We start from the raw sequence: 27,204 nt of genomic DNA on the forward strand, positions 1-27,204 counted from the left end.
CCATCAGCAGGAAACTAAAGCGAGTTATAAACCTCTACAACAGAGTCTCTGAACTTCCTGCTCCTTCAGCCACTGTGGGCTGAAAAAACAGACTTTAAATCTATGCTAACGTGTTTTAGCTTGAGCTAGTAGCTGCTAGCTCTGACCAGTACGCTCTCATGTTAGTTGGATTTTTAGAGCTTTGCTTTAGTGTGAGATGCACAACCTGCAAAACTTAATCAGCTTATTCAACAGTCACTTAACCTTCAACCACCAAACAAAGACTTTCTGCTTCATTCATGTTAAATACATTTATTTCCAGGTCAAGTAGAAAACCATGTTGTTTCTATGTAAGATGTGATGGTCCTCCTCCTCTCTGTGTGCTGAAGTGTCCTTGAGCAAGACACTGAAGCTCCAGACTGCAGCAGCTTAGTTTAATTCGCCGCTGCAGGACGACACAGCGAGCGCCGCCGCCTGACGCTGCGTTCAGGTGATTTGTTCAGCAGGTGAATGGAAAGAATGAAAGCGCAGCAGCAGAGTGAGTCTGAGTGCAAGCGTGGGAGTGTGTGTTCGACCCTGTGCGTCTTTGTGCGCTCACGGCCGTCTATATAATCACATCCCCTGTGAATCAGCAGTACCAGGTACAGTGCTGGGTGTGTGTGTGTGTGTGTGTGTGTGTGTGTGTGTGTGTGTGTGTGTGCTGGACAGACCAGGCCAGAGGAGAAAACACAATCAGTTCTTTTTGGCTGAATCTGCGTCTCCTCCTGCCAAGCTGTGCACCGGCCCACAATGCACTGCAGCCTGAATGGAGACAACTCTGCACAAATGAGAGACTGTGTGTGAGGGCTGCATTGTGTGTCTGTATGAGGGGTTGTGCGTGTGTGTGTGTGTGTGTGTGTGTGTGTGTGTATGCCTGTATACTTGTGTGTATTTTGTGTGTCTGGGAAAGTATGAGTGGGCACCACAGTTGCGTGTGTGGGTTTTTGTGATTATGCCTGATTTAATTGTGCTGAAGAGCTGAAGGAGGCTGAGTGTGTGTGTGTGTGTGTGTGTGTGTGTGTGTGTGTGTGTGTGTGTGTGTGTGTGTGTGTGTGTGTGTGTGCCTCCAAGGATCCAGTCCCCAGCTGGAAAATCGAGTTGGAAGCTCAGATTATTATCATCATTTATTTACATCCGAGCCCATCGCAGAACTAATTTCATCCAACCCCCAGTTTGCAGATTATTACCCCCCCCCATCCTTCCTCCTCATCATGTTATTGATTGGATTATTGTTTGATTAATGACATTATTCCCTTACATTACTTTGTCTCAGTTTATTTCTGCAGAGCCCTGAATCACAGACACAGAAGCAGAAGTTGATTTTAAAACAAACAACAACAAGAGTCTTATAGAAACATCTCACCTCGACGCTAACGAGCAAAAACAACAACAACAACAACAACAGCATCAGACAGACAGACAGAGAGACAGACAGACAGACAGACAGACGCTGCAGATAATGTAAATGAGCAGAGACACAACACAGCGATTAGAAGATCTATAAAATGACGAGGGGGGTTTTATTAAAATGGCTCTAATGCAGGAAATGAAATCATGAGGGAAGTGAATGTGGTAATGAGAGAGAGAGAGTGTGTGTGTGAGAGAGTGTGTGTGTTTTGCCTCTATACACAACAGCAGCTCCTGGTTTCATTAGAAAATCTCTCTCAGTGTAAAAGACTCCAGAGACTCTCTGTAAGAAGTGGAAATGAAAATATTTGTAATGTCGTACAAGAGGACGTTCACTTTCAGTTTTGGCTCAAACGCACTTTCATTCAGCTTCTGTGTAACGGCTGATCTCAGACGTCGCTCTGACCTCTGACCCTGCTCCACAGTGAGAGTAAACATAAAAGGCCTGTAGCTGAGGTTTTTATCATCCACAGATTTGTTTTGGTCTGTTAAGAGTCAAAACTGTGAGAAAGGTCCAGCACAGTTTCTCGTAGCCTGAGGTGACGTCTCTTTGTGTTTTTTCTTCTTTTAGGATGTCTGTGGGACAGTCTGAGGTCCTGCTGGGGGTCCAGGATCCTTTGACCCCGAGCCTCTGACAGCCTGTGTGGTTGTGATGCCTTTACTTTCGATGTTAAAGCTCAGAAAAATCAACCTCCTTTCGAAAAAAGAAATTCATCCTTTTTTCGTCGTGTAGAAAAATTGACGTGTGAATTAATCACACGGGGAAAGAAAAACACCCTCAGAGTGAAAAGGCCTTTAGTCGTGTTGTATTGATTATTGATCAACATGTGATTGGAGCTACATGCAGGTCGTCGACCCTTCGATGGGATCTAAGATTTAACCTGACTCTCAGATTTCCATCCTTACACTCCTCTCCTCCTCCGTCTGTCCTCACCCCATTTTCTTCCTAATTTGCTCCCTCTTACCCTCTCCCCCCTTCCTCCTCTCACTGCCTGTTGCCTCCCCTCCCTCCCTCCCTCCCTTTCAGCCCATTGTCCGGGTCAGGGCCCAGGGGAGCAGGTCTAGTCTAGCACATGTACGAGGCCCTGCATAGTTCACTCAGCGGGGAGCGGTTCGCCGGCCTGGCTGGGATTTTCTAATGAGCTTTGAGAAAGGAGGGAGAGGGGGAGGAAGTGTTGAGGGTGAAGATGCCACATTTGCTGCTGCTACCCCTCCTCACCTCCCTCCCTCCTCTCCTCTTCTCTCCTTCCCTTCCTCCCCTTTCCCCTGGTTAAAGCAGATTAATTAAAAGCTCACTCACGCTCTCCCTCTCTCTCTCTCTCTTATCAGTGAGAGTTGAACACTTACTGTAAGCCTCCAGGGAGGGCTCAGCACCAGGCCGGGTGGGCAGGGAAGGGGGCGGGGAGCCTCCGGGAACGATGCTAATTCCAGCCAGTGGGACGGTGGAACTGCTTAGGAATTACGTTTCGTCGCTGATTATCTCTGCGACTGTCTGGGAAGAGACTGTGCTCGCAGGCAGACGGACAGACAGACGCTCGCTCGCTCGGCCGGTCGATCACTCACTGTTTGCTCTCGTTCCACATTCACACCAGTTTTCTCTTGTTCCCTGGTGAGACTCAGGACCATAATAAAATCCTCAACCCGCGTTGTGTCAACAGTAAATCCTCTGATAACGAGTGTCATGTAGCAGAGGTTAATATCAGCTGTGCTCTCATTTTTATTCATGTCCCAAAAAAAGCAAGAATCAGCAGTAACTTTAAATATTACAATAATTATTAATAATTATTATGTTTTTCACTTTGCTGTGATCCAAATCCTCTCTGCCACAAAGAGAGAGCTCGTACTTTGGGAGGTGAGGTGGGGGTTTTACTCACTGGACTAATTTGTGGGTCGTGTTTCCCCTCCTACATTTATATTCATGTGTGTTTCCAGGCCAAGTTTTTATTTCTTTTTTATTTTGTACAACTTGGGCTTCGAACGCGTCGTTTTTATAATTACAGAAACATTCATTTTGAGATTAAAACTCACCACTTGTCTCCAGTCTGTATTATTTCAGAATGTGGAGCAGGGATGTTACTTTGACCTGAACAGACGTTAATGGTTTCCAGAAGATAAATCCTGTTGATTTTGGTGCCTGACTTTACCCAGTACTTTACTTTACGGTCAAGTATCTGCAAGATAAAAAACATCTCCACCACCTTCAGCTGTGCTGCGTGTTTAATGCTACTGAGCGATGTTAGCACTGCTGGTTTTTAAGGAGCTAGCATTGCTGTAGACTGTAAGCGTGGAGTTATTTCAGGAGAAAGACCATAATGGTTTTTATGACGTGGAATAAAACATGAAAATGCGTTTCAGGCATCTAACCAAAAACCCATTTCCAACCTCCAGACAGGTGAAGTGAAAGAGCTAAAATGCTAACTTTCCTCTTGGTTTTTGGACTCATTCCTGCACAGCACGCCCAATTCTGACTTTGGAAAGTTTCAAAGTTGTTGAGCTCTGCGGTTCCTTCTTGTTCCATCTTGTTTTCTAATTTAATCAGCACCTAATTTTTATTCAGTCCTTAAATACTTGTTTAAGTTGCATTAATCTGTAAGTCGACCGGTCCACCGTCAGTATCAGCTCTGCTCCAGTTCACCTTTTTGAAGGATACTTGTAATTTCCATTACATTAAAAATTCTTGTCATCACATTCATTATTACAGGATTTTATTGTTGACACAAAGGAGGCAGAGGATTTCATTAAGATTACGAGGCTCTGTGTTTCAGTGTCATCCTCCACACGTCTTGTCAGTCTTGTACTTTGTGCCTGGCTTCAGGCAACAAACTCAAAAACAAGGAAATGGAAATGAAGGAGGAGAAACTGGTGTAAATGAGAAACAAAGCTGAGCAGAAACAGACAGACGCAGTGTCCTCACTGCTGAGGTGAACAATGAAACGTAATCCGAGCAGTCCTCAGAGCGAGGGCTTTGATTTTCCTCTAATGTCTGCAAAAATAATATCTAGACGTGACTATCATTACTTTGGGGATTTGAGAGGTTCATAAAATCTGCACATTTAATTCTGTTGTGGACTCAGTGACTGTTCTTTAACGTTCTTCTGTGTTATTTCAGTGTTTGGTGCTGATTCTATGAAGCAGTTTGCAGAGGTCAGTTGTCAGAGGAGAAAATGTAGAAGTGTAAAGTTGGTGTCGTCCTCTGTGTTGCAGGTTGCAGCCGTTCATCGCCGGACAGCCCAACAAGAAGCTGGCCGTGGAGCAGGTGAGCCGCCGTTCACGAACGTGCACGAACACTCAGTCACCAGATAACTTCCCCTCCGCTCGCTCGCTGATTAATGGTTTGGTTCACACTGTACAGGTCACTGTTAGATCATAGAACCATCACAGAGTTTGCTCTCTTTGCTTTCCCTTTACACCAGTGCTGTGTCTTAATTATTTAATTAACCAGATTAGTCACAAAAAGCAAACGAAAAGCCTGTAATGGTGACGATTTACCCTGGAAAACATGCTACACACGACTATATAATCCCTGAAGTCTTAAAGGATAAGGCCGGGATTATTCTATATTTTTCTTCTGATCAACAAATCCCAGAAAAAGACCGGAAGTGTTCACGTCTCGGTGCCTTTGGGCTGAAGTCACTGGTTCCTACTGAGGATGTAAATCTTTAGAAACATGAATATGTTGTTTAACTCAGTCAGTTCTGAGGACGCTGTGTGTTGGATTTAGTCAGAATAACAGCTCATCGTGCTGGTTAATCCACCCAGCGGTTTTCTGCTGGTCCAGGTCTGGGTCACATCAATTGATTAATTATATTAGTAAGACTTATTGTTATATAATGCTGTGAAGCGTTATGTAAATGTCAGTAAATTAATGTACGTGGACTTACTGTCCTCACCGGTTCTCTGCCATCCTCGGTCCGACGTGACCGAGAGAAGGATGATGAATTATTTTCTGTGTGGTGATAAAAAGACGTAAATTTAATTTGGTGAGTGGAGGAACTCAGAGGAGTGAGACATGTTGGTTTTGGTCTGTTCGTGGGATTTATTGACCGTGAAGACAGCAACTTATCGTTTCTGTTTTGAGAAGTATTTTAAAACACTCTGTCCTGAATCCAAACACAAACCCAGAGGCTTTCTGTCTCCACATAATGAAGCTGTGACGGCACCTGGAGACCGACTGTACCTCCCCCGTCACTCTCTCCCGGTCGGCCGTTAAAAGCTGATTGCTGAGATCTCCCGCAGAGCGGACGGCGGGGGGATAAATAAATCTGTGCTCGGGCCGTGTGAGAGGTGAACCTCGCTCTGTCTTTGTTTGCCCTTCCTTTATTACTCCTCCGTCACTCTCCTCCTCCCTCCAGGGCCGTTCGCTGCTCCTAAAAAAAATCTGACAGGGTCTTAAAATAAATACAGCCTCAAACTTGAACATAAAAATGTCTTAAACAGCACTTTTAGAGGTCTTTTTTAACCACCCTGCAGTGCACTTCTGTTGGCCAGTCGCCGGCTTTTAGATGAATCCAGAAGGAACAGGGTTAGTGGTACAATGTGTGTCCTATCTGCTTTACTAAACCCACCTCATGTCTTTGAACTGTTAATTTCCCGATGTCCTCATTCTGCCCGTTTATAGCTTCACCAGCCGTCTTCAGGGAGAAATAGGCCAGTTTCTCCAACTTTGTTTCTTAATTTGATTTTAAATTGGACCCAAATTCAATCGCAGGTACCTTCACAGGATCTGAAAAAAGTCCGAAATGTGACTTTCTGGACTGTATATAGGCTCATTTTCCACATTCCTAGCTGCTCTTACTTCCCCTCCTGCGTCACTCTGCTGCTGATCTGTCTTATTTCTTATGATTTATTTCTCTCTTTTCACCACTCGTTCCATGTTCCTCCTCATCGCTCCACAGAGAGGAAAAGTTATTTTGGGAGCATTTTCGGCAGAGTCACTGACAGTTTCATTCTTAGATGGACATGAAACTCTGGTTAATTAAACCTGTTTCTTGGAGAAAAAGGGGACATTAAAACTGAAGGGAGGAAGTCAACCACAACTCCCAAGAAACATCCAATCACAGAGCTGTAAACTCTGGTGTGTGACGGAGATGTTTGTGTTATTTTTTTACGACCAGTTTTGGATTCATTCAGCAGCTCTGACATGTACTTCGTCCCCAGCTGCAACAACAAACTGTTTTGATTTTGCAGCAGCTCTAATTTGCATCTTTGAGTGGTCTCCTCGCTATAGTTACAGCAGCTGAGGCTCATGGGTATTGTAGTTTTTAGAGCCATCTGCCATCCCAAACTGATGGAGAAAGAAATGGATTTCCCAGAAACACAGCTGACATTAAACTAACATCCATAACACTGACTCACTGACTAATGTACCAGCTGCTTTAATGAAAACCACCTGGTAGATTAGTCCAACTCCAACAGATGAAGGTCTGTTTGAGTGTAGAAGTTACTCAGTCTCAAAACACTGGTGTGAAACTGGTTATTACACAACATTACACTGTTGCATCATGTTTTCCGACCTCTACAGTCTGCGTGTGAAAATGCTGCACAGTTAACAAACCATAGCTGCAGATATGACCTCATTAAATAAAAGTCTGAAACATATTCAGTTATAAATGTGGGAATTCGGACAGTAAACGTTACACAGCGAGAACAGACGTGTTGTTTCTGACAGAGCAGGAGGATTTGAGTTAAAATAAATTACTTGTCTTTTACTGGATTTTTCTTCCAAAGCTGAAGGTTGTTGGAGCTTCTATCTGTTATATACCACATCCATATTTCTTAGCTGAAGCGATTTCAATCTAAATTCCTGTGTGTGCAGTTCAGTGACACATTACTCTCCAACGTCGTTAAATTATCCAGGAGACTGGATCTTTCTGTCGTCCTCCCTCCTCCTCATCTCACTCTGCTGCTGTCCTCTCCTTTCCCATCATTCTCCTTTTCTTCACCGTCCTCCACATTCCTTCCCATCTCTCCTCCTCCTCCTCCTCCTCCTCCTCCTCAGTCTTTGTCTCCTGCTCCATCATGTGCTGTTGGCAGCTCTGAATGGAGGAGCTCAGGGAGCTCAGGCTCTGTCAACCAGGAAGAAAACATTGCCACGAGGGGCCGGGTCAACAAGGCTTGTTACTTAGCAACCCCCCCTCACCTCCCCCTGGGAACTGGAGGCAAACGGCCGTTGCCATTGGCTGAGGCTGCTCCTCACTCGCAGCTCCTGTTATGTAACGTTGCTGTTTCATCGCAGTGACAGGCCCAGATTGAAAAGAGATGTGTGTGTGTGTGTGTGTGTGCTTTGGGTGTCGCATGCCAAGCTCTCTCTGTTGGTCGCTTAACAAAACCCCATTTCCTTCAGCCTCTTCAGTGACCCAGCAATTAGTCTGTACATTTTTCAAACAAGCCGAGGGAGGAAATGATGAGTTTACAAGACAGAGAAGGAGTAGCAAGTTGATTCCTGCCAACTGAAACTGGTCCAGCTGTTCTCTGTCGCCTTTTCCCCTCGACTTTACTCCCTTAAAGCACAGTTTAGTCTGAGGCTGAGGCAGCAGACAGCGCAGTTAGAGATGTGGGGATTTTCAACACGGCTTAGAAATCTGAAAGGGTTGATGAGGTCAGGGGAGAGGGGCTTTGAACTGCAGCCGCTCGCTCTGGCGTTGCAGCTATAGTCTGCTTATGCAAGCAATAGTCCTGGCAGTTGATGGTCGAGTCTACTTGAAGTTGGATTCTCAGAGAAGCTGTCGAGGCCGGCAGCGGTAACCGCATGACGTGCAGCGCTTTCAGCTCGTCTGATAAACCTGAACTAACGGACACAAACATATACACACGTCTAAATGGTTATTTATCCACACTGATGTGAGAGGACAGCGGGAAAATTAAAGAGATTGAAGGAATGAGAGACTCAAGGACACAGGTTTTTTTGGAGACATTCAGATTGAACTTCACACAGATTTGACCTCTGATGTGTTCTTCTACTTCTCCTCTCACGTCTTTGCTTTGACTTCATATAGACGTTCTCTAGAGAACAGTATAATGGTTACATCTGAAGATGAGCCATCAGTTGGTCTAGAAACATCAGCTGAGGGACGTGTGAACAGTTTATCTGAAGGTGAAAGTAACTAATAATGAGTTGAAGATGGAGATAGAAGAAGGAAGTTATCTGGTCCAAACACTCAGAAACATTTCTAAAATAGTTGTAGTGGTTTGGTACTGTAGAGGACCTGTCCGGACCTTTAGGACTGACATGGTTACCTTGACCTGAGTTGTAGTTTTCTGTGATTTCTCCTCTCTGGTTGTCTGGCTGAATGTGAGCGTTAATCCAGGCTGTGGTTTTCCTCTCAGTTTAATTTAGTCCTGCAGGTTTGTTCCATGCATGAGTAACTGCTTCTTTCCTGCAGCTTGTTCTCAGTGCTTAACGAGCAGTTCTCCCGTTAGAGGACCGAGACTCCGACAAAGTCAGACAAAGTGTAAATACTCCACAGTTTGAGTTTCTGCTATTTGTAGTGCAACATTATCTGTGTATAAATGCGAGCTGTAATAGCTTACACCACCTTCTCCACAGCTCTCACAGACCCGTCATCCTGACCCATTTAACAGCTCTCACCTCCTAATTAGTTTGGAGCACCGTGTTTATGCTGTTATGCTTTCGTTTTAATTATTATTTTTTTATTTCTTCACATTACCGCCTGTGTTCAGCAGCAGTTAATGAGGCGTCCAGCTCCTGCGATGAGGAGCCTTTTCACAGCCTGCTGAGGTTAAAGTCAGCGGGGATCCACTGAGAGGAAACTAAAGGACAAAGGGAAGGAAAAAGGAGAAAGGAAAGAGGGTTTTTGGTTGATCTCTTGTGGTTTTTATATCGCAGTTTTCTCACTGTATAATCGTCGGCTATTAGCAAGTCTGAGGAGGAAGGAGAGCGAAAGAAACTGAAGGAACCAAAATGAGCGTCAGTGTCTAAAGGCAGGAGAGGAGGATGCAGGGAGGAAGGATGTGGGTAGAATAAGAGGCAAAACAGAGGAAACATGAAATACAAGAGAGGAGAGGTGGGAGTAAGAGAAGGATGGAGGAAGAAATGAAAGGTAAATTGGAAGGAGAGATGGCAGGAGGAGGAAAGCAGGGCCTCAGCAGGGACTCCAACAGGCTGTTGCTGAGGAGAACAGAAATATCTCTCCGTCACACTGCGGACCCTCCACCTGCTTCTCCCACAGATTTATAATTAGCACCGGCTGAAAGGAAAGTGATAACGTGCAGGTTTCCTCGCAGTCGCTGTGGTAAAGGCTGAAGATGACGGGTTTCCCTCTGCAGAAATGTAGATTCTTTTTATTCCAAAGTGAGATGTCTCATTTTAGATATCTTATTAGTTTCTCTAGTTTAACCCAGGTAGGAACGAAGTGGAAAAAACAACTCTCCTACTCCTGTGCTCACCAGCACTCCCCTGGTGTAATGTTTGTTTGCCTCTTGACGTCTGTACAGTTCATCACTAAGCAAAATAAATAAAACCCAGATTGAAGTTGAGATGTGGCTCTTCAGAATGAGATCAGATCTACCTGTGTGTTCTCCGAGGGGAAATTTCTTTGTCTTACAGCAGCACAGTATTAAAAACACAGAGCAGCTCGATGAGGGAGGTGGGGGGGGTCAATAGATCTTGAAGAGGGAGGAGGCTGAAGTGAACCTTTAAAACTTGATCAATCTGAGCAGAAAACGCTGCTTTTACACAGTTTTGTTGGAGAAACTGTCAGTGTCAATATCATCTACCAACAAAACTCAAATCCAACCTTCAGTCACCTTGTTCTGTCGAAGATAAAGTCTGTTTGACTGACGGGGTGTAGGGAACGAGAACCGCTGGACAGTCGATGTGTCGGTGCACAGCAGCATCTAACAGACCCTCAGTGACATTTGCAGGTGTGTTTACATGCTGTTCATCGTGCTGCAGCTGAGCAGCTCATTAGCTCCCAGTCTGCAGACTGATGTTCGCAGTGCACTCTCCTCAGGTCGATGTTTGTTTGGTGGCTCGTTCAACAAGCTGAGGTGCAGGACAACACGCGCCTTAATAAGAGGGAGACTTCAGCAGGAAGGATAATGCGGGTTGGTGTTAATGCAGAACTGTCGGGCCATCGTGAAACCATGAAATATAAATTTCTCTTTTGTTTTCTGACCGGGGAGAACTCAGGACGAGTGCTCTGCAGAGCAGGATATGAGCTGTAGCAGACGAGAAGAGCGATTTAATTTCAACTGGGCTTTAAAAAATGGATGACAACTTGAACATAGTTTTTATTTCTGGCTGTGTTTTTAGTTTAGTTTTTAGCGTCCGTTCGGTGGAAGTGTGATCCTTTTTGTGGTAAAAATCTGAAATGGAACATTCATACTGGCAGGCCGACTCTGAGTTTGTACCTCTGACATTTGTTTTATCATCGTTTCCACTGCTGGAAAACGGTCCCCCTCTCTCTGTCCTCTGTAACCTCTACAGCAGGGTCGACTTTTTTATGACGCCAGCTGTTTATTTTCTCTTCCTGCTGCCAACACGCTGCCATCATTTCCCCCTGTTTCACTCCGCTTGTTTTCTGATCAAAAACAGCTCCATTTACGTATCCCAGCATGCACCTGGAAATTCTCAGCTGGTTACGGACTCACCTGCAGTTTGCCCGGGGGAGGGGGGCAGTCATCATATTCATGCGTGAACGTTTGACAGCTCAGCAAAGACAATGTGTACGAGGTGAAATGCAAAGGGGGGCTCTAATTACATTGTTACCCCCACCCCTTCATTTTTAATTTCACAGGCTTTCATGAACCTTAAAGGGTATTTTTACCCCGAGGCTCTGCCTAACACCCGACCCTGTAGTACAGTACCGAGCAGCACACTGTAGACTGCAGGTTGGGAAAGAGTCGAATCTTAAATTAGGTAATAATGGTTGTGTTTACGCTCTGATGCTGCATTTAGTCGTATGTGGAGATGAAATATCTCCTCCACCTGCCCCACAGCTCACACCATCACACTACACTGTGTTTATTATTTTTTATCATTCTAAAGGAAGTGGGGCGTGTGAGATCACATCTAGTTTAGATTTCCCTGGGGGGACCTCGTGTGTCACGCAGAGGAAAATATTAAAAATACCGAACGACGCACCACCAACAATATTTCCTGTTTGGCCCAGGTTGCCAACTCCAACCCCCTGCCGCTGCCTGTGGGAGCCCCCGCCAGCGGAGTGGTGGTGGAGAGCGGGCCGGTGATGTACGATGACGCAGCTGCTGATGAGGAAGAGGAGGATGAGGAGGAGACCTGTGTCAGCGCCATGGAGCTGATGGGCAGCAACGGTCAGTTCAGTCTGTGTCTTACCAGGTCTTACTGCTGGTCTGGATCCATCCTGAGTTCTACCCATCACTCATACACTGAACTAGGGTTACAATATTTCACTGTAATGCAGATTCTGTTGAATTTCTCTCCTGCACAGCACAGATCATTTCTAGCTGCGTTACCTCATCTGAGCCCACAGACGACATCCAGTCAAGTCTGATATTACTGGACTCAATATATTTGATCTGTGCTATTAAAGTTTAACCAACAAAAACAGCTAGCTAACTGCTAAACCAGATATGCTAAATGTAAGCTACCTAACACTATTTCATTGATAATTTAAGAGGCTAGCTATCATGGTGCTAGCTCAGCTGTGAAGCTGTTTCAGTTTTCTGTTCTCATGCACGACTGTAAGTTAGAGTTTGATTTAGCAGCTGATTGAAGAGATTCTAACCTGTTTCTGTTCATTTATCCAGCATCAATCTTAAAGCGTTTTACAAGTTTCCAACTTTGAATATTTCCAAAATTCCCTAGCTTAACTTCTCATAGAAATTTACTGGAACAACACTGATTGGAACTAAAATAGATTTGGTAATAACACAGACAAAACAATACTGTTTGTTTGTTAATCAATGATTAAAGTTAATGTTGATTTTTTTTTTCTGATTAACAAATTAATGATCGACTAATCATTTCATTGTCAACACAAGATAGAATCCGGCAGACTAATACCTGCCTGTGATTCTCAAGTTAAACTGTATTAATAACTGGCTTCCAATAATCCCAGCACTCTGTCAAACTGTTGAATTTAGTGAATGATCATTTCCTGAGGTTTTTTGCGCTTTATTTGAACATTTGAATTCAGTTGACACTGACAGTAGCAGACTTCTTTGTCACTTCTCAGTCAGAGACACAGTGTCTGGACTGTGAAATAGTTAGAATCACTTTTTTAATGAATCTGCCGCTCTGGGTCACGGCTCCTCTCTGCTCGGACTCCTGCTATGTTTTAATGAGCCCTCGGTAAGATTAAATTTCTTCACTTTACGTCTCTGGCTGTTAAACTTTAAGGTCCCTGACTCTGCCGCAATAAAAAGTCCTGAGCTACTTAATTGATTCCTGTAGGGGAACTCTTTGTTTATGCTCTTGCCTCCTACTCCCTAAGAGGTCAAAGGTCAGGGTCAGCCTCAGAGCAGCACCTCCGGAGCTGGTGGGCACTCAGGACGACGCCTGCCGACACTGGAGATTAAACCAGAGTCTGTCAGTTGATGGAGGTGTCAGTGTTGGTCCTGCAGAGACTGAAGTGACACTTTTTATATTTTACTCTTCTGACCTGTGGTTGCTCTTCGTAGCACTCAGAGCTTCTCTAAACTTCTGTATTTTTAGCCTCAAATTGTGTTTACTTTTCTCCAGCGACACCTCGCTTCACGAACATGCAGTTCCACTCTCAGTCACACACGGGAGCTTCTGTTAAAACCAAAGTTTTTATCTCTTGAAGAATCTCACCCAGATTTTCTCAGTGTCAGAATGAAACTGGAAACCTTTTAGCTGCAAGGTCACCAAAAGAAGACTTGAGGTTTGGTACTGACACCAAATCGCTACCTTGTTCAATACTTTACTTTTTTCTTGCTCATTTTTAACAAAAACTTATTTTTATGATTCACATTATTCATGAATTAAGGTAGTTTAACAAACAATGCACCAGAGTTAGAGCACTTTATAAGATCTGTATTTCAGAGGCAGTTCAGAGACTGAGAAACACACGCACAAAAAAAATACAAAAAATCAAAATAGAACAAAAATAAATAAGACAGACAAAAAATAATTGAGCTAATAGTAGAAAAAAAACAACAGTAATTGCGCCCAGATAAAGTGCAGCAGAGAAGATGAATCAAAGGAACATGACAAGTGTGAGAGTGAGAGTTTTAATCTTAATTTGAGACTGGCCAAAGTTGACACATATTTAATAATCAAGAAGGTGGTGTTGTGGAGCTACACAGCAGAGTAGCTAATTGTGACTTCACCATCAGCAGCTGACTGCTTCCTAGAGATGTCAAAGATCTACTAGGTTTAATTTTGTTAATAATATATTTTGGCCCTAGGCTGTTAAAAATTGTAAACAACAGCACTTTCAATGTTGTTTTGCTAGAACTTCTAAACGTCTAAAATTTGCAGAAATTGAAATTTAAATCATAAAATATCTGAGCACGAACCAGAAAAACCAATCAATCATAATCATCATAAATTTCTCCTGTGAAAATCTAAAGTCTGTCCACACTTCGTCTGTGTTTGTTTAACTCTTCTCTGTTTGTCTCACTCTCCAGATTACGGCTGTGATGGAGATTACGATGATGGATTCTAGCAGTGGATTATTATCCCCTCCTAGTATGGACTATTTTGAATCCTTACCTGTATCAGATGTTTACTAACAGGGACACAAAATGGCTGCAGCTGCAGATCAGTGCTGTGATGCAAAGAGGAATGAGGAACTCCCATGAGGAATAAATGGGACAGAAAAAAGTCACACTAAACTGAGGGTGCATGTCTTAGATACTGACAGAGGTCAGAGGCAGATGGTGGTGAAAATCCTGCAGAATTGAAGGAGGAGGTGGTCCAGGAGCACAGGTTTGTTAAGCTGCTGATCAGAAGACAGTTAGGTTAAAACTGGGTTAAGATTCAGATAATTAGTTTACAAATAACTGTTGAAATGTCCTGTACACTGATCAGCCACAACATTAAACAGATGAAGTGACTAACATTGATCATCTCGGTTCAATACAGTGTTCTGCTGGGAAACCTTGGGTCCTGGCACGTGCCACCAACCTAAGCATTGTTGCAGAACACGTACACCCCCAATGGCAACACCACTCCCCAATGACAGGGGCCTCCCCCACACCGCAAAAACTGCTGAGTATGATTGGGATCTGGGGAGTCTGGAGGCCAGGTCAAAGCTTTGGGCTTTTGTTGTGTTCCTCAAGACCTTTCTGAGCAGTTTTGTGGTGTGGTGGGAGCATTGTCCTGCTGGGGGAGGCCACAGCCATTAGGGAGTGCTTGGTCTACAGCAATGTTTAGGTGGGTGGTACATGTCAAAGTAACATCCAGACAAATGTCAAGATCCAAGGTTTCCCAGCAGAACATTGGATCAATGTTATTCACGTAATCCTTCAGTGGTTTTAATGTTGTGAATGACTCCATTTTAATGTGCCGTTAGGACCAGGTTCATTGTGAAATACTGTCATTTAAATGCTGCTGAAAAGGGGATTATACTAACAAAGACATGTCTTTTGTTCTGCAAGATACCAAATCAGTGTTTCCTGTGAAGTACTCTTCAGGGGACAAAATCTGTAGAGGTTTTTCTGCAGGATAAGTCTTTTGATTTTAACAACTGTGTCTCCTCAGGATGGTTTTGAGGGACGATTAATGTAGCAAAACGTTACCATCCTTGAACTTGCACTCTCCATAACACTTACCAGTATACGACTTTAAGTACTTCCTGCCGCCTAATTCTGTCTCAAAACTATGTTTCTGTACTGTACTGTCTCTCAGCGGCAACATGAACTAAAAACAAGCATCTATCAGTCAGGTAGCGTGAGATCAATCATCAGTATCAGTATCTGGAAAAGAATTTTTCTGTAATTTCTGGTTCAGATTCAGTATTTATTAATGCCTTAGGTGATAAGTGGACAGACACATGATGTCTGCTTCTCTGAAGCCAAAGTATTATAATGTTGTTGCCTTTGAACAAAGTGATCCCAGGTTATGTGCCAATGTTTGAAGAGATGTTATTGAATCCAAAACAGTGATATTTTAATTTTAGTAGTATATATTCATGGAGGAACATGATGGTTGGATTAGTTTTTGTTTTTGCTGTTTATTTGCTTTGGGCTTTTTCTCATAGAGCTTGTTCTCTATAATTAATTTAAGGAGACTGTATTATACTTTATCATGTCCTGTCACCTGCCACAGAGGTGAGATGTAAATGCATTCTTGGCAATGTTATATTTTCCAAATGAAAGGGGGAGCCCAATCAGAGAATAGATCTATTTTGTATTTAAGATTTTATGATTTTTGTGTTGGAGCAATGATATTTTGGAGGTGGAAGAGATTGTGGCCTTTTCACTGTGTCCACACAACAGTATTTAATGAGGCATCTTTGATTGCCTCTGCTGCTATAACTCATGATGTTACATCTGTATATTGTTGTGTGAATTTGCTGCTACAGTAAAGATTTCACTAAATGGATAAAGAAATGTTTCCTCCTTCTTTAAGTGTTTACTAAAGAAATGTTCACCCATGTGAAGGCCTTTGCACATCAAGGCTGTTATTTGTGTTGGGAAAACGTTGGATGTTGAATTAATAATCATGATGTCCATATAATTACAGCCTGTCTTGGAGACAGGAGTCCAATTTTCTGCATCTTATTTCATATTATACATTTTGGCCAGGACTTTAAAATATTGTAATTAGCCCCGACTTTGCATGCAAGGTTTTGGTGGAAGGATTGCATAAAACTAAACTAAAAACTAAAATACAGGGGTCATAGTCACAAAACATCCTGAGGATAAAAATAGTTCCTAATTGGCAGAGTTTGGAGAAACTATAAAAAGTAAGAGCCATGTTTGTCCTAAAGTTAAAACTCTAGAGTTTCTGGTCTTATAGTCTGAGCATTTTAGCATTAAAGGTAGCTTTTGAGCTGAGAGGAGTTAGGGGAACTTGAGAGGCCTCCTATTAACAATCAATCAGCACCTGCAGATTGTGTTTCTATTTGTAAAATCGGATGATAATTAACCTTCAAAGCCACACTGATGGCAGCCATTTAATAAGAACCACCACCAAATTAGACCAGTCCAATGGAGATGACCCGTTCGCACAACGCTCTACTACTTGGACACCAGCCACATAGTTTGCAGCAGTTTTAATCTCGGCCATCTGACAGAATTATTCATTAAACTAAAAATGGGCTCTCAATCCTGCACCTGCTTCTCGCTTAGGAGTTCTCTTTGTTCTTTACTAAAAGTTGTTCTCAGCAGCTTTGTGAACATCTCTTGAGAGAAAACTGTCAGGAACTTTTGCTGCCATTTAGGAGGTACTTGTATAATACATGAATTTTACATTTCCTGTCCCAAACACTCATCTGCTATCCTCTTTCTCCAGAACAAATACACTGCTGCACTGAATTACAATCTACAGACAAAAAAACAGGCTTACTAACAATCTTTATGTTAGATTTTACTTTACTTTCTAGGTTCTAGTGGTTTTCAAGGAGGTTCTCAGGATCGTTCAGGAGTTTTTACTGGTCAGTGGGAAGGTTCTAAAGGTCCTTTAGAAGGTCCTGGGGTTTGTTTATCAGGTTTAAGAGGTCACTGAGGAGGTTCTGCAGATGGTCTTTTAGAAGGCTCCAGTGGTCCTTTAGGAGGTACTGGAAGTCCTTTAAGACTTTGTAGCGGTCACTGAGGAGGTTTTAATGGTCCTATTAGAGGACTTACTAGTCCTTCGGGAGGATTCTAGTCTGCCTTTAGGGTTCTGGAGGTCACTTGGGTTCTAAGGGTATTATAGAAGGTTTATATTTTAGTGGGACAGTTTGAGGTCCTGTTGGGGATGCTAGCACGGCACCTGAAGAGGCCAGTGAACCAATACTGGAATCCTGGGAAAGATGGGAAAGATATACTGACATTCAAATCAATTGCCCAAAAAAGAACTTTATACTTACAAACTTTGACTCGTCTTGAAGTGCTTATTTCTAGACTTTTATCAGGAACTGCTGCAGTTGTCTTGGATCCAACCTGACTTGGACTTGTTTTGTTGATTTGGGCATGAGACTTATGAGAGTGGAATGATTCTGGACTTACTCTGGTCTTGAGTGTCTTGAGACTTGATTTAGAATTGTCAGAGTTTCAATAAGACACAATCTCACTGCATCCGTCATTAATCATCATATTTTAATCCATGTAGTTTGATGATTTTGTGACAATAATCTCACTCTTTTATGTGCTCAGTGTTGATATCAACCTAATTCTATCGCCTCTTTGGGGTTCTTAAAAATCCCTTCAAGGTTTTATTGTGTCAGCCACTCAGTTTGTTTACTTATTCATCCTCACTTTTGTGGAGGACTGAACTCAGCCTGAACTGTTCATGACTGACAACAGTGTCAGGTCTATACATAACATGACACCATCTACCATCATGACAATGCTTTTGATCAGATAAGTCTTTCACTGGTCCTGCTGGATCATTTAACACCAGAACAGTGTTACAGTTTTCTGATGGTATTGTTTCCAGAGAGATCAGGTATCTCTGGATGTGTGTGAGGTGATTCTATAGAAAAATGAGTCACCCATCAGAGTGGGAGGAAATCTGAAACTGAGGCAGCACTTACGTCAGATGATGAATGGTAACTCTTTACACGCAATGATTTTTCTTGTCAGGGCAAACAATTCCTTAAAGGTTCTGAGTGTTAGCTGTATTGTTGTTTGAACATCAGCCAAGAGACAAAATCTGATCTCTCTGTTAGATACTTGGGGATTTTCAGACAATTGTTAAAGCATCGTGGTGACTATAGCATCTTTTAATTATTCTCATTGTTTATTAGAAAATGAGACGTATAAAAAAGGGAAGGGATAAATAATCAGGACATTATTAATACTGTCACGTATGGACGAGATTGAAGCAGCTGCACGGGTTGTTTCAGGTAAATGTACAGGAATAAGAACTCTTATTCCTGTACATATTTAGTTTTTACCGCAGCCTCTGCAGCAGTGGTAACTACAGGACGCCGGTGCATTAAGTTGTGTTATAGTGCCATAAAGCTTTAAACACTTCTCACAGGAGATCGTACCCACACAACCCAAAGTTACATCGAGCAAGAACAGACGTTAATGGTGCAGAGTGGGTGTGGAAGAGATGCCATTCGCCCTATTACAAGTCAGTGTACCATCAAAATGATTTTGAAGCTGTTATTTTAAGGTAAATAGTTCTATAATGTTGTTTTAAATGACATGAAATGTTATTGCAGCTTCCATGCCAACTGAATTGGACCAATTGATTAGAGCAAAACAAAACAAGTCCTGTAACAGGTGATTTATTAGGACTTCTTCTTATCTAAGTTCTTACTGATGATTAATGTACATGCTTTTATCCTGCGTCAGATGTATCTAATGTTTATTTTCTCCTCTGCATATGTTGTTTATGACTGAAAGGGAACTTTCTGAGTATTACATAAAGAGCTGTACTTTTTAAACCAGCAGTCAGTTTCAGAGAGAATGTGTCAGTTTCTTTTCCAGGTGGTTGACATCTCATTTTGGGCTGAACTTCATATTTACGTCTGCTCTGTCAGTGCGGGGCTGCTGCATTAAAGAGGATTACTGCCGTCACTGAAAAACTGGAAAATTTATGGAAAATGATTTATGTTCCAAAAGTTCTGGAAAAGTTTTGAAAGTTTAATGTATATTTTTTTTTCCTCAGGTGTCATGTTTTTGATGTTCATGTCTGCTGCTCGTGTCTGTTTAAAAAGTTGTGTTAATGTAAATGTCTCAACCTAAAAGTGAGAGGAAGATCTGAACAGCAGCTTTTAACTATATGTGAAAATGTGACAACAATTCCAACAAAAGGACTCAAGGTACAGAATTATAACAAATATTTATACTGTTGTTAACTTTCTGGAAATCAGTTTGACAATATTCAATTATGAATTTTAGGGTAAAGGTTGAGTTTTATCTAAAAGAATGATGTGGATTTTTGGAAATGAATGGTTCATGATTGAATACTGTGTTGCTGATATCTTTAGTATGTAAGATTTAATTAGTAACAGCAGTAATCCAGCTTTATGAAGATATCGTCTGCAGTTGCCTCAGTTTGGCTCCCTGAAATCCATTAAAGTATATTTTAAAACAGGGAACCTCCATATTTTAGAGCTGACAAGTTCATTTCCAAAATGCTGCAGTATATATCCGTTTGGAAAAAGATTAGACAAGACCTGATGAAAGTTTAATAACCCAAGTGGGGAAAGTGGGTAAAAAGGTCTGTCTGTGATACCTCAAAATCCTCTGTCATTTGTTTTAATTCTGTCCAACTGACATCAGCTGCCACCTTCTTTTAAATGATGAAGACCATGCACTAACTGAGGCTCATCTTTTAATATTTCCTACCCTTTAACTCTCCCTCACTGAAGCCAAGAGTCAAACTATTTAAGGCCCTCATCTTAAAACGCAGAAAAACAAGAAATCCCCAAGATTCAATGACCATAACCGGTTCATCTGAAGTGCGGCTAAATTAGTCCTATTAACAGATTATTAGGCAGCGTGAAAATGTCACGAGTAAGCCTCAAGTTGTCTCAGGGAATTACCGTCCCCTCATACCCGGCAACATCTGAACCCGACTTGAAACAGAACGACGCCTCTGGCTTTTTGGAACAAAAAGATTCAAGAAAACTATTAAATTACACTCTGTATGACCCTCCACTAGTGTCCCCCTTTTCAGGTTGACTTTTCTCCTAACACGGCCCGGAAAATAATTTCATGGTTTATGATGCTATGTAATTGTGCTGTCAGGTCAGCTTTCTAAGGCCCCCTCTCAGTTTTCCACCCACCCCTTCTCGCCTGCTCGCTCTTCTCTCCCCAAGGGCCGACTGTACCTACGCAGCTTTTCGGTATTTGCCAACCCCCCTCCCCTCCTACTTAGAAGTTTTACTGAAACTTAATCTTCCTCCGCTACCAAACTTTTACTGTAACCTTTACAGTGCAGCTGAGGGAGGGAGGGAGGAGGAATGAAAGTAAAGTTGGCAGTTTAGTTTTGCAGTGTTTGTGACCTCGCTGCCCTTCCACAGTGAGAGAGAGCTACAGGCGAAAGTAAAGGATTCCTTCTGCCTGTGGAAAATGTCCTTTATGTGAGTTGATTAAGCAGGAGTTTGCAGGGATTTTGTTTCTATCACCATTCTCTTCTAGCTGAGCCAGATTTTTTTTTTTTTTGGCTTCAAGCGTGACTCTAAGGAAAAAAAGCTCAGGATTTAAAAAGAGAAGCGAACCCTTCTTCTCTTCCTCCTTCCCTTAACTTCCTCTCCTCTCCTCCTTCTTCCTGTTTCCGTTACTACAAAGCAAGTACAACTTTTTTCCCTGAGGTGTTTTTTTCTTGTCTCTTTCCTTCCCTGTATCCTTCTCTTATCTCTTAACCTCAGTCAAATAAAACAAAGAGTTTTGCAGGGTGCAGCTGTCAGTTATAGTCAACGGTGAAGTTAGCGGCATCTTCCAGTGGCTTTGGAGTCACTGGGTTCTGTTCCTTTCTTCTTTCAGGTGGGTAAATGTCGCCTAAGCCTATTTTATGTTGTATGTCTTTAATAGTTAATTTGTTTACATTGTTTGAAGGAGCTATAAGATCAAAAACAAAAACAAAAAACCTTTATTAGATTCTACATGTATCATTAATCTGTTTTTATAAAGTATTTTTTACAGACATTTAATTTGGTTTCTGAAAATAAAACTGTTATTTTACAATATGCATTAACACTTCATTGAATTTTTTTCATTGTAATCATTCACAAAAAATCTGTACTGCAGAGACTAAAGCCCCATTTGGCTGGGATTAACAGAAAGAGGCGGAGGATGAAATCTAAACTGGTCCTCTGTAATTGAACTCATTGTTCTGGACCAGCCAAAGATACTGTGGGAATTTTAGGTCCTCATTCAGTTTTTCAGTATCACAGAAATCCATGGCAACACTGCAAACATGAACTGCTAGTAGCAAATTCAGCAACTATTAATGGAGTCACTTTTAAAGTATTCTCACAAATATGAGCTGTGATAACTACTGCCCTAAAAATACAGTCAAAAGTCAAGGTCAGTACAAGTAGTTCGTATCTCACTTCTACACACACACACACTAATTCCTTCTGTTTTAAGTGTTAAAAGTTCAGACCTTAATATTGTTTCAGGATGCAGATCATCTGTCTGATAGTAAAAGTTGACCCAAATATCAGGTCTAACTTGGTTTCTGTAGAAGTTCTACTCTACAGCCTCAGATAAATCCGCCATGTTGAGAGTCCTTTCGGTGACTACAGTTTCTCTCTTCTTCACTTCGAACGAGCAACTTCCGCTGATTCGACCAACCACACGCGGCTGGTACGCGGTGTTGTCATTGGCCGTGACGTCAGTCGCGTTGGCCTTGACGCAAAACGTCGTTGACTGAGGCCCTGGGGAGAGCTGAGCGGCGCAGGAACAGCGTTGGATGAAACTGTGAAAATATAGAGTAAAACCAACGTTAGAGTCGTCGCTTCGGTTTGTTAGCACTGTGAGAAACTTCATCGCTGAAAAACCTAGGAGCTATTTTGTCCATCAGCAGTGAGGCTGGACGCTGAGTTCACCCGCGCGAAGGTAAGGCTAGCAAGCTAACTGGTCAGCGGCTATCGTTAGCTTTAGCGTTAGCATTAACATTGGCTTCGACTTTAGCCCTTGCCTTTTTGTTCAATGATATCTTTCGACTTCATTTCTATTTTCCGTCGTTTAAATTGTGTGCGAGTGACTGTGTGTGTGTCTGCGACCCAGCCGTCCCTGACTCCTGTTAGTTTGTTTGCAACTTGTTAGCAACTCGTTAGCAAACTCTTTGTGGTAATTTCATCTTTTCAATGTGTTTGTGGTAGTTTTGTCTCTTTGTGGTCGTTTTGCCTCTTCTTATGTTTCACTGTTTTGTCTCTTTGTGGCAGTTTTTCGACTCTGTGGTCGACCTGTATCATTTTGCGTCTCTACCCGGCTGTCTACCTCTATGTAACAGCGTTAGCATTAGCGTTAGCTTTCTCGTGTTCTCGTTTGATCCCAGTTCCTTTTTCCGTCGTTTAGATTGCGTGAGTGAGTGTATGTTTGTGTTTCTGTGACTTAAGCGTCCCTGACTCCTGATAATTTGTCGGAAACTGTTTGTAATTCAGTTTAATGGTGGATTAGCATGTTGTTGTGGCAGTCTTGCGTCTTTGTGGTCGTTGAGCATAATTTTGTGTCTCTGTCTGCCTGTGTACATTTGTTTATGGTCAGTTTTTTGTCTGAGTACATGTTAGTAAGTATTAGTAGTAACATTTACAGCTTCAAGTTAAGCTTTGAAAGTGAAAATTATGCAGCAACTGCCTTAAGTTGCTTGGTTCAGTGCTACTGTTTAAATTCCAGGTCAAACCTTGGTATTTAATGAGTTTAGCATGTTAACCCTGTTTTCATTATGAATTTTAGAGCCCACACTGCAAAGCAAGATGAGGTTACACCATGTTTACTGCCTCCATGTCCAGGCAGTTTCACACTGTGAATCCTGAGTGTTGCAACTTTGTGATGTGAACCTACAATGACATTTTTGTAGAAAGAATTTTACCTGACAGGAAATTTGGGGATGATGTGATTCAAAGGTTTTTGCCTAATCCCCATTATATGTGTTAGTGTGGTAGTTTTGTGTGTCTTGTTCTGTTCCTGATTATTTTGACTCTCTGTGGCCATTTTCTGTCTAATTGTGACAGTTTGCATTTTGTGTGTCTTTTTGGTCATTTGCATAGTTTTGAGTCTCAGTTCTTTGTCATTTTGTGACTGTTCAGCGTGTTTGTGGTAGTTTTGTGTCTTTGTGGTAGTGTGTGGCAACATTTTCTGTTTCTACTTAGTCACCTTTCATCTTTTTATGATCAGCTTTTGTGTCTTTGTGTTCATTTTTGTATCTTTGTAGTTTTGTGTCCTTTCCTGGCATAGTTTTCTGGTCATTTTGGTTCTCCTTGTGAGAGATTTTTGAGGATATATTTTGCAAGTGAAGAAATATCACACTGACATAAGTATTCAGACCCTGACATTTGAAATTTAGCTCGCATTCCTCCCATTTCTCTGGATCATCTCAGAAATGTGGATCTGTAATGACATTTTTGTTGAAAGAATTTTGTCTGATAAGGAATTTTGGGATGATATGATTCCCAAAGTTGGGACTGCAAGTTACATAAAGTATGTTAACATGTTCATGATGAAAAGCACTAGCTCAGGCACTAGTGTTAAAAACACATGACATATATAAATGTATCTTTTTTGGCAATCAGTTGTTTACTGAGAAGATTCAATAATACAACAGAGGAATTAGTGGTTTCTTAGTCACCAGAACTAACACAGGTTTGCGTCAGAACGTACTCTGTCCTCTCACTGTCATCTATGGTTTGGTCTGTCTGGTATGCTGCATCTACATAGAATGTATGGCAGCAGAAAGAGGGATTAGTTACAGACTACACATATTTATTTACGATTTTTCATATAAGCTGCTGTTAAGACCTTTGTAAATTTGGTTGTTATTCATTAAACGAAAACAACACAAAAAACAGACATTTAAACTGATGGTGTTTGTTATTGTTGTGCACAGTAACATACATAATTGCTTCAGTGATTAATTGATAGACACATAATTAACAATCATTTTAGTTACCTCTAATGTTCAGTTGGAATGTTGAATATTTCTCTGTGTTTTCATGGTTAAAGTGTCGATAAGGAATAGGTAGTAGTGTATTGATCATTTTCCTTTGTATGTTTCTCATTGATTTCCTCCAGGTGTCAACACTTCATCCACCGCATCGTCCATGATCACAGAGACGTCGTCCATGATCGGAGAGACATTGTTGAGGATGAGGGAGACATCGTCCACGATCAGAGACATTGTCCATGACTCGTGGTGACTCGGTCCCCGATAAGTCGGCATTGCTGGCGTTCAGAGACATTGTCGATGATCGCAGAGACTTTGTCCATAATCTCAGAGACATTGTCCGCGATCGCAAAGACGTCTTCCACGATCGCAGAGACATGGTCCATGATCGGTGAGGCATTGTTGAGGATGAGGGAGACATCGTCCACGATCAGAGACATTGTCCATGACTCGTGGTGACTCGGTCCCCGATAAGTCGGCATTGCTGGCGTTCAGAGACATTGTCGATGATCCAGAGACTTTGCCCATAATCTCAGAGACATTGTCCACGATCACAGGGACGTAGTCCACGGTCGCAGAGAGTCTTCGTTCAGTGAAGAAGTTCTTAGGACAGAGGGCTCCAGGTAATTCACAAACAGCTTCACATCAGCTGTCAAACACAGAGCACTGACATTAAACTGTTTATGTTCAGTAGTCAGTATGTCAGAAAAGTGTAATAATAGAAGTAATCTGCAATATAAAAGTAATATATAAGTAATCTGTATTAATAGAAGTAATGTAACAGTAATTAGCAATATCAGAAGTAAGATGTAATAGTCAAAGTAATGTGTTACCAGATGTAGGTCACAACAGTAAACAGCTGAAAATTTAGAAGTAATATGTAACAAGAAAAGTAACGTAATGGTAAAAGTAATTAATATTAGTGGGAACAGTCATTCTGTAATATAAAAACAATGCAGAAGTAATTGTAATCCCAAAAAAAGTAAAAATGTCATGTTATAATGAGGAATTGGTAGTAGTGTATTGATCATTTTCCTTTGTATGTTTGTCTTTGATTTCCTCCAGGTGTCACCACTTCATCCACCGCATCGTCCATGATCACAGAGACGTCGTCCATGATCGGAGAGACATTGTTGAGGATGAGGGAGACATCGTCCACGATCAGAGACATTGTCCATGACTCGTGGTGACTCGGTCCCCGATAAGTCGGCATTGCTGGCGTTCAGAGACATTGTCGATGATCGCAGAGACTTTGTCCATAATCTCAGAGACATTGTCCGCGATCCCCGGGGCATCGTCCACGATCGCAGAGACATGGTCCATGATCGGAGAGACATTGTTGAGGATGAGGGAGACATCGTCCATGATCAGAGACATTGTCCACGATTGCAGAAACCTTGTTAAAGACGAGAGAGACATTGTCCCATGCTTCGCGGAGCTCTGCGCAAGAATCGGTAGAGACACTGTGGTTCCTCGATTCGACGGCATGAACCCGTTCATGGAGACTTTGTCGTTGATCTCCGAGACATTGTCTGCGATCACAGAGGCATTGTTCATGATCACAGAGACTTTGTCCATAATCTCAGAGACATTGTCCGCGATCACAGAGACGTAGTCCACGATCACAGAGAGTCTTCGTACAATGAAGAAGTTCTTTGAGACCAGGACAGAGGCCTCCAGGTAATTCACAAACAGCTTTACATCAGCTGTCCAACACAGAACACTGACATTAAACTGTTCATGTTCAGTATTTGATCTTCAGTCCAAATTGTTCATTATTTGTCAAAAAATAGACTTAATTCACTAATGAAGTTTATTTACATGGTTCATGTAAGAACAGTTCAAAGAAAAGGAGGAATTTAAGGATAAAATGAAAATATCAAAACATGTCATTGTATAGTACGGCATAAAAAAGTTTTGTTAAATGTTCTGGTTCAACTGTAATGTTGAATAGTTATCTGTTTTCGTGGTTAAGCTGTTGATGAGGAATAGGTAGTAGAGTACTGATCATTTTCTTTTGTATGCGTCTCTTAGATTTCCTCCAAGTGTCAGCACTTCATCCATGACATCGTCTATGATCGCCGAGACGAACGTCTTCGATCGGAGGAGACATTGTTGAGGATGAGGGAGACATTGTCCTCGATCAAAGACATTGTCCATGACTCGTGGTGACTTGGTCCCCGATAAGTCGGCATTGCCGGCGTTCAGAGTGACATTGTCGATGATCGCAGAGACTTTGTCCATAATCTCAGAGACATTGTCCGCGATCGCAGAGACGTCGTCCATGATGGGAGAGAGTCTACGTACAATGAAGAAGTTCTTTGAGAGCAGGACAGAGGCCTCCAGGTAATTAACAGCTTTTACATCAAGTGAGGCCTCAAAAACTGTCCACAGTAAGGTGTCAGAATGATTTGTGAAATGTTGTAGTTGAGCTGTAATGTTGAATATTTCTCTGTGTTTTCATGGTTAAACTGTTGATGAGGAGTAGGTAGTAGTGTATTGATCACTTTTTCTTTGTGTGTTTCTCTTTGATTTCCTCCAGGTGTCAGCACTTCGTCCACGACATCGTCAAGAATCGCAGAGACATGGTCCGTGATCGGAGAGACATTGTTGAGGATGAGGGAGACATCGTCCGTGATCAGACATTGTCCATGACTCGTGGTGACTCGGTCCCCGATAAGTCGGCATTGCTGGCGTTCAGAGACATTGTCAATGATCGCAGAGACTTTGTCCATAATCTCAGAGACATTGTCCGCGATCCCCGGGGCATCGTCCACGATCGCAGAGACATGGTCCATGATCGGAGAGACATTGTTGAGGATGAGGGAGACATCGTCCATGATCAGAGACATTGTCCACGATTGCAGAAACCTTGTTAAAGACGAGAGAGACATTGTCCCATGCTTCGCGGAGCTCTGCGCAAGAATCGGTAGAGACACTGTGGTTCCTCGATTCGACGGCATGAACCGTTCATGGAGACTTTGTCGTTGATCTCCGAGACATTGTCTGCGATCACAGAGGCATTGTTCATGATCACAGAGACTTTGTCCATAATCTCAGAGACATTGTCCGCGATCACAGAGACGTAGTCCACGATCACA

The 27,204-nt window shown here is 42.2% G+C and overlaps 2 protein-coding genes across 7 annotated transcripts in view; both read left to right on the forward strand.

Moving 5' to 3' along the window:
- LOC108902040 (transcription factor IIIB 90 kDa subunit) overlaps window positions 1-15,939 on the forward strand; it is a 123,244-nt gene extending 107,305 nt beyond the window's left edge. For all 5 annotated transcript variants that reach the window (XM_051078033.1, XM_051078036.1, XM_051078035.1 and 2 more), the window contains exons 17-19: window positions 4,630-4,681; window positions 11,559-11,718; window positions 14,020-15,939. In XM_051078033.1, coding sequence (XP_050933990.1) covers window positions 4,630-4,681; window positions 11,559-11,718; window positions 14,020-14,057 — 250 coding nt within the window. In that variant the 3' untranslated portion in view covers window positions 14,058-15,939. The remainder of the gene's footprint in view (window positions 1-4,629; window positions 4,682-11,558; window positions 11,719-14,019) is intronic.
- Window positions 1-27,204, forward strand: part of LOC108891404 (nuclear factor 7, brain) — a 247,963-nt gene that overhangs the window by 116,268 nt on the left and 104,491 nt on the right. The window lies entirely within an intron of this gene.

The sequence above is a fragment of the Lates calcarifer genome, linkage group LG19, assembly GCF_001640805.2.
Source record: "Lates calcarifer isolate ASB-BC8 linkage group LG19, TLL_Latcal_v3, whole genome shotgun sequence".
NCBI lineage: Eukaryota > Metazoa > Chordata > Actinopteri > Centropomidae > Lates > Lates calcarifer.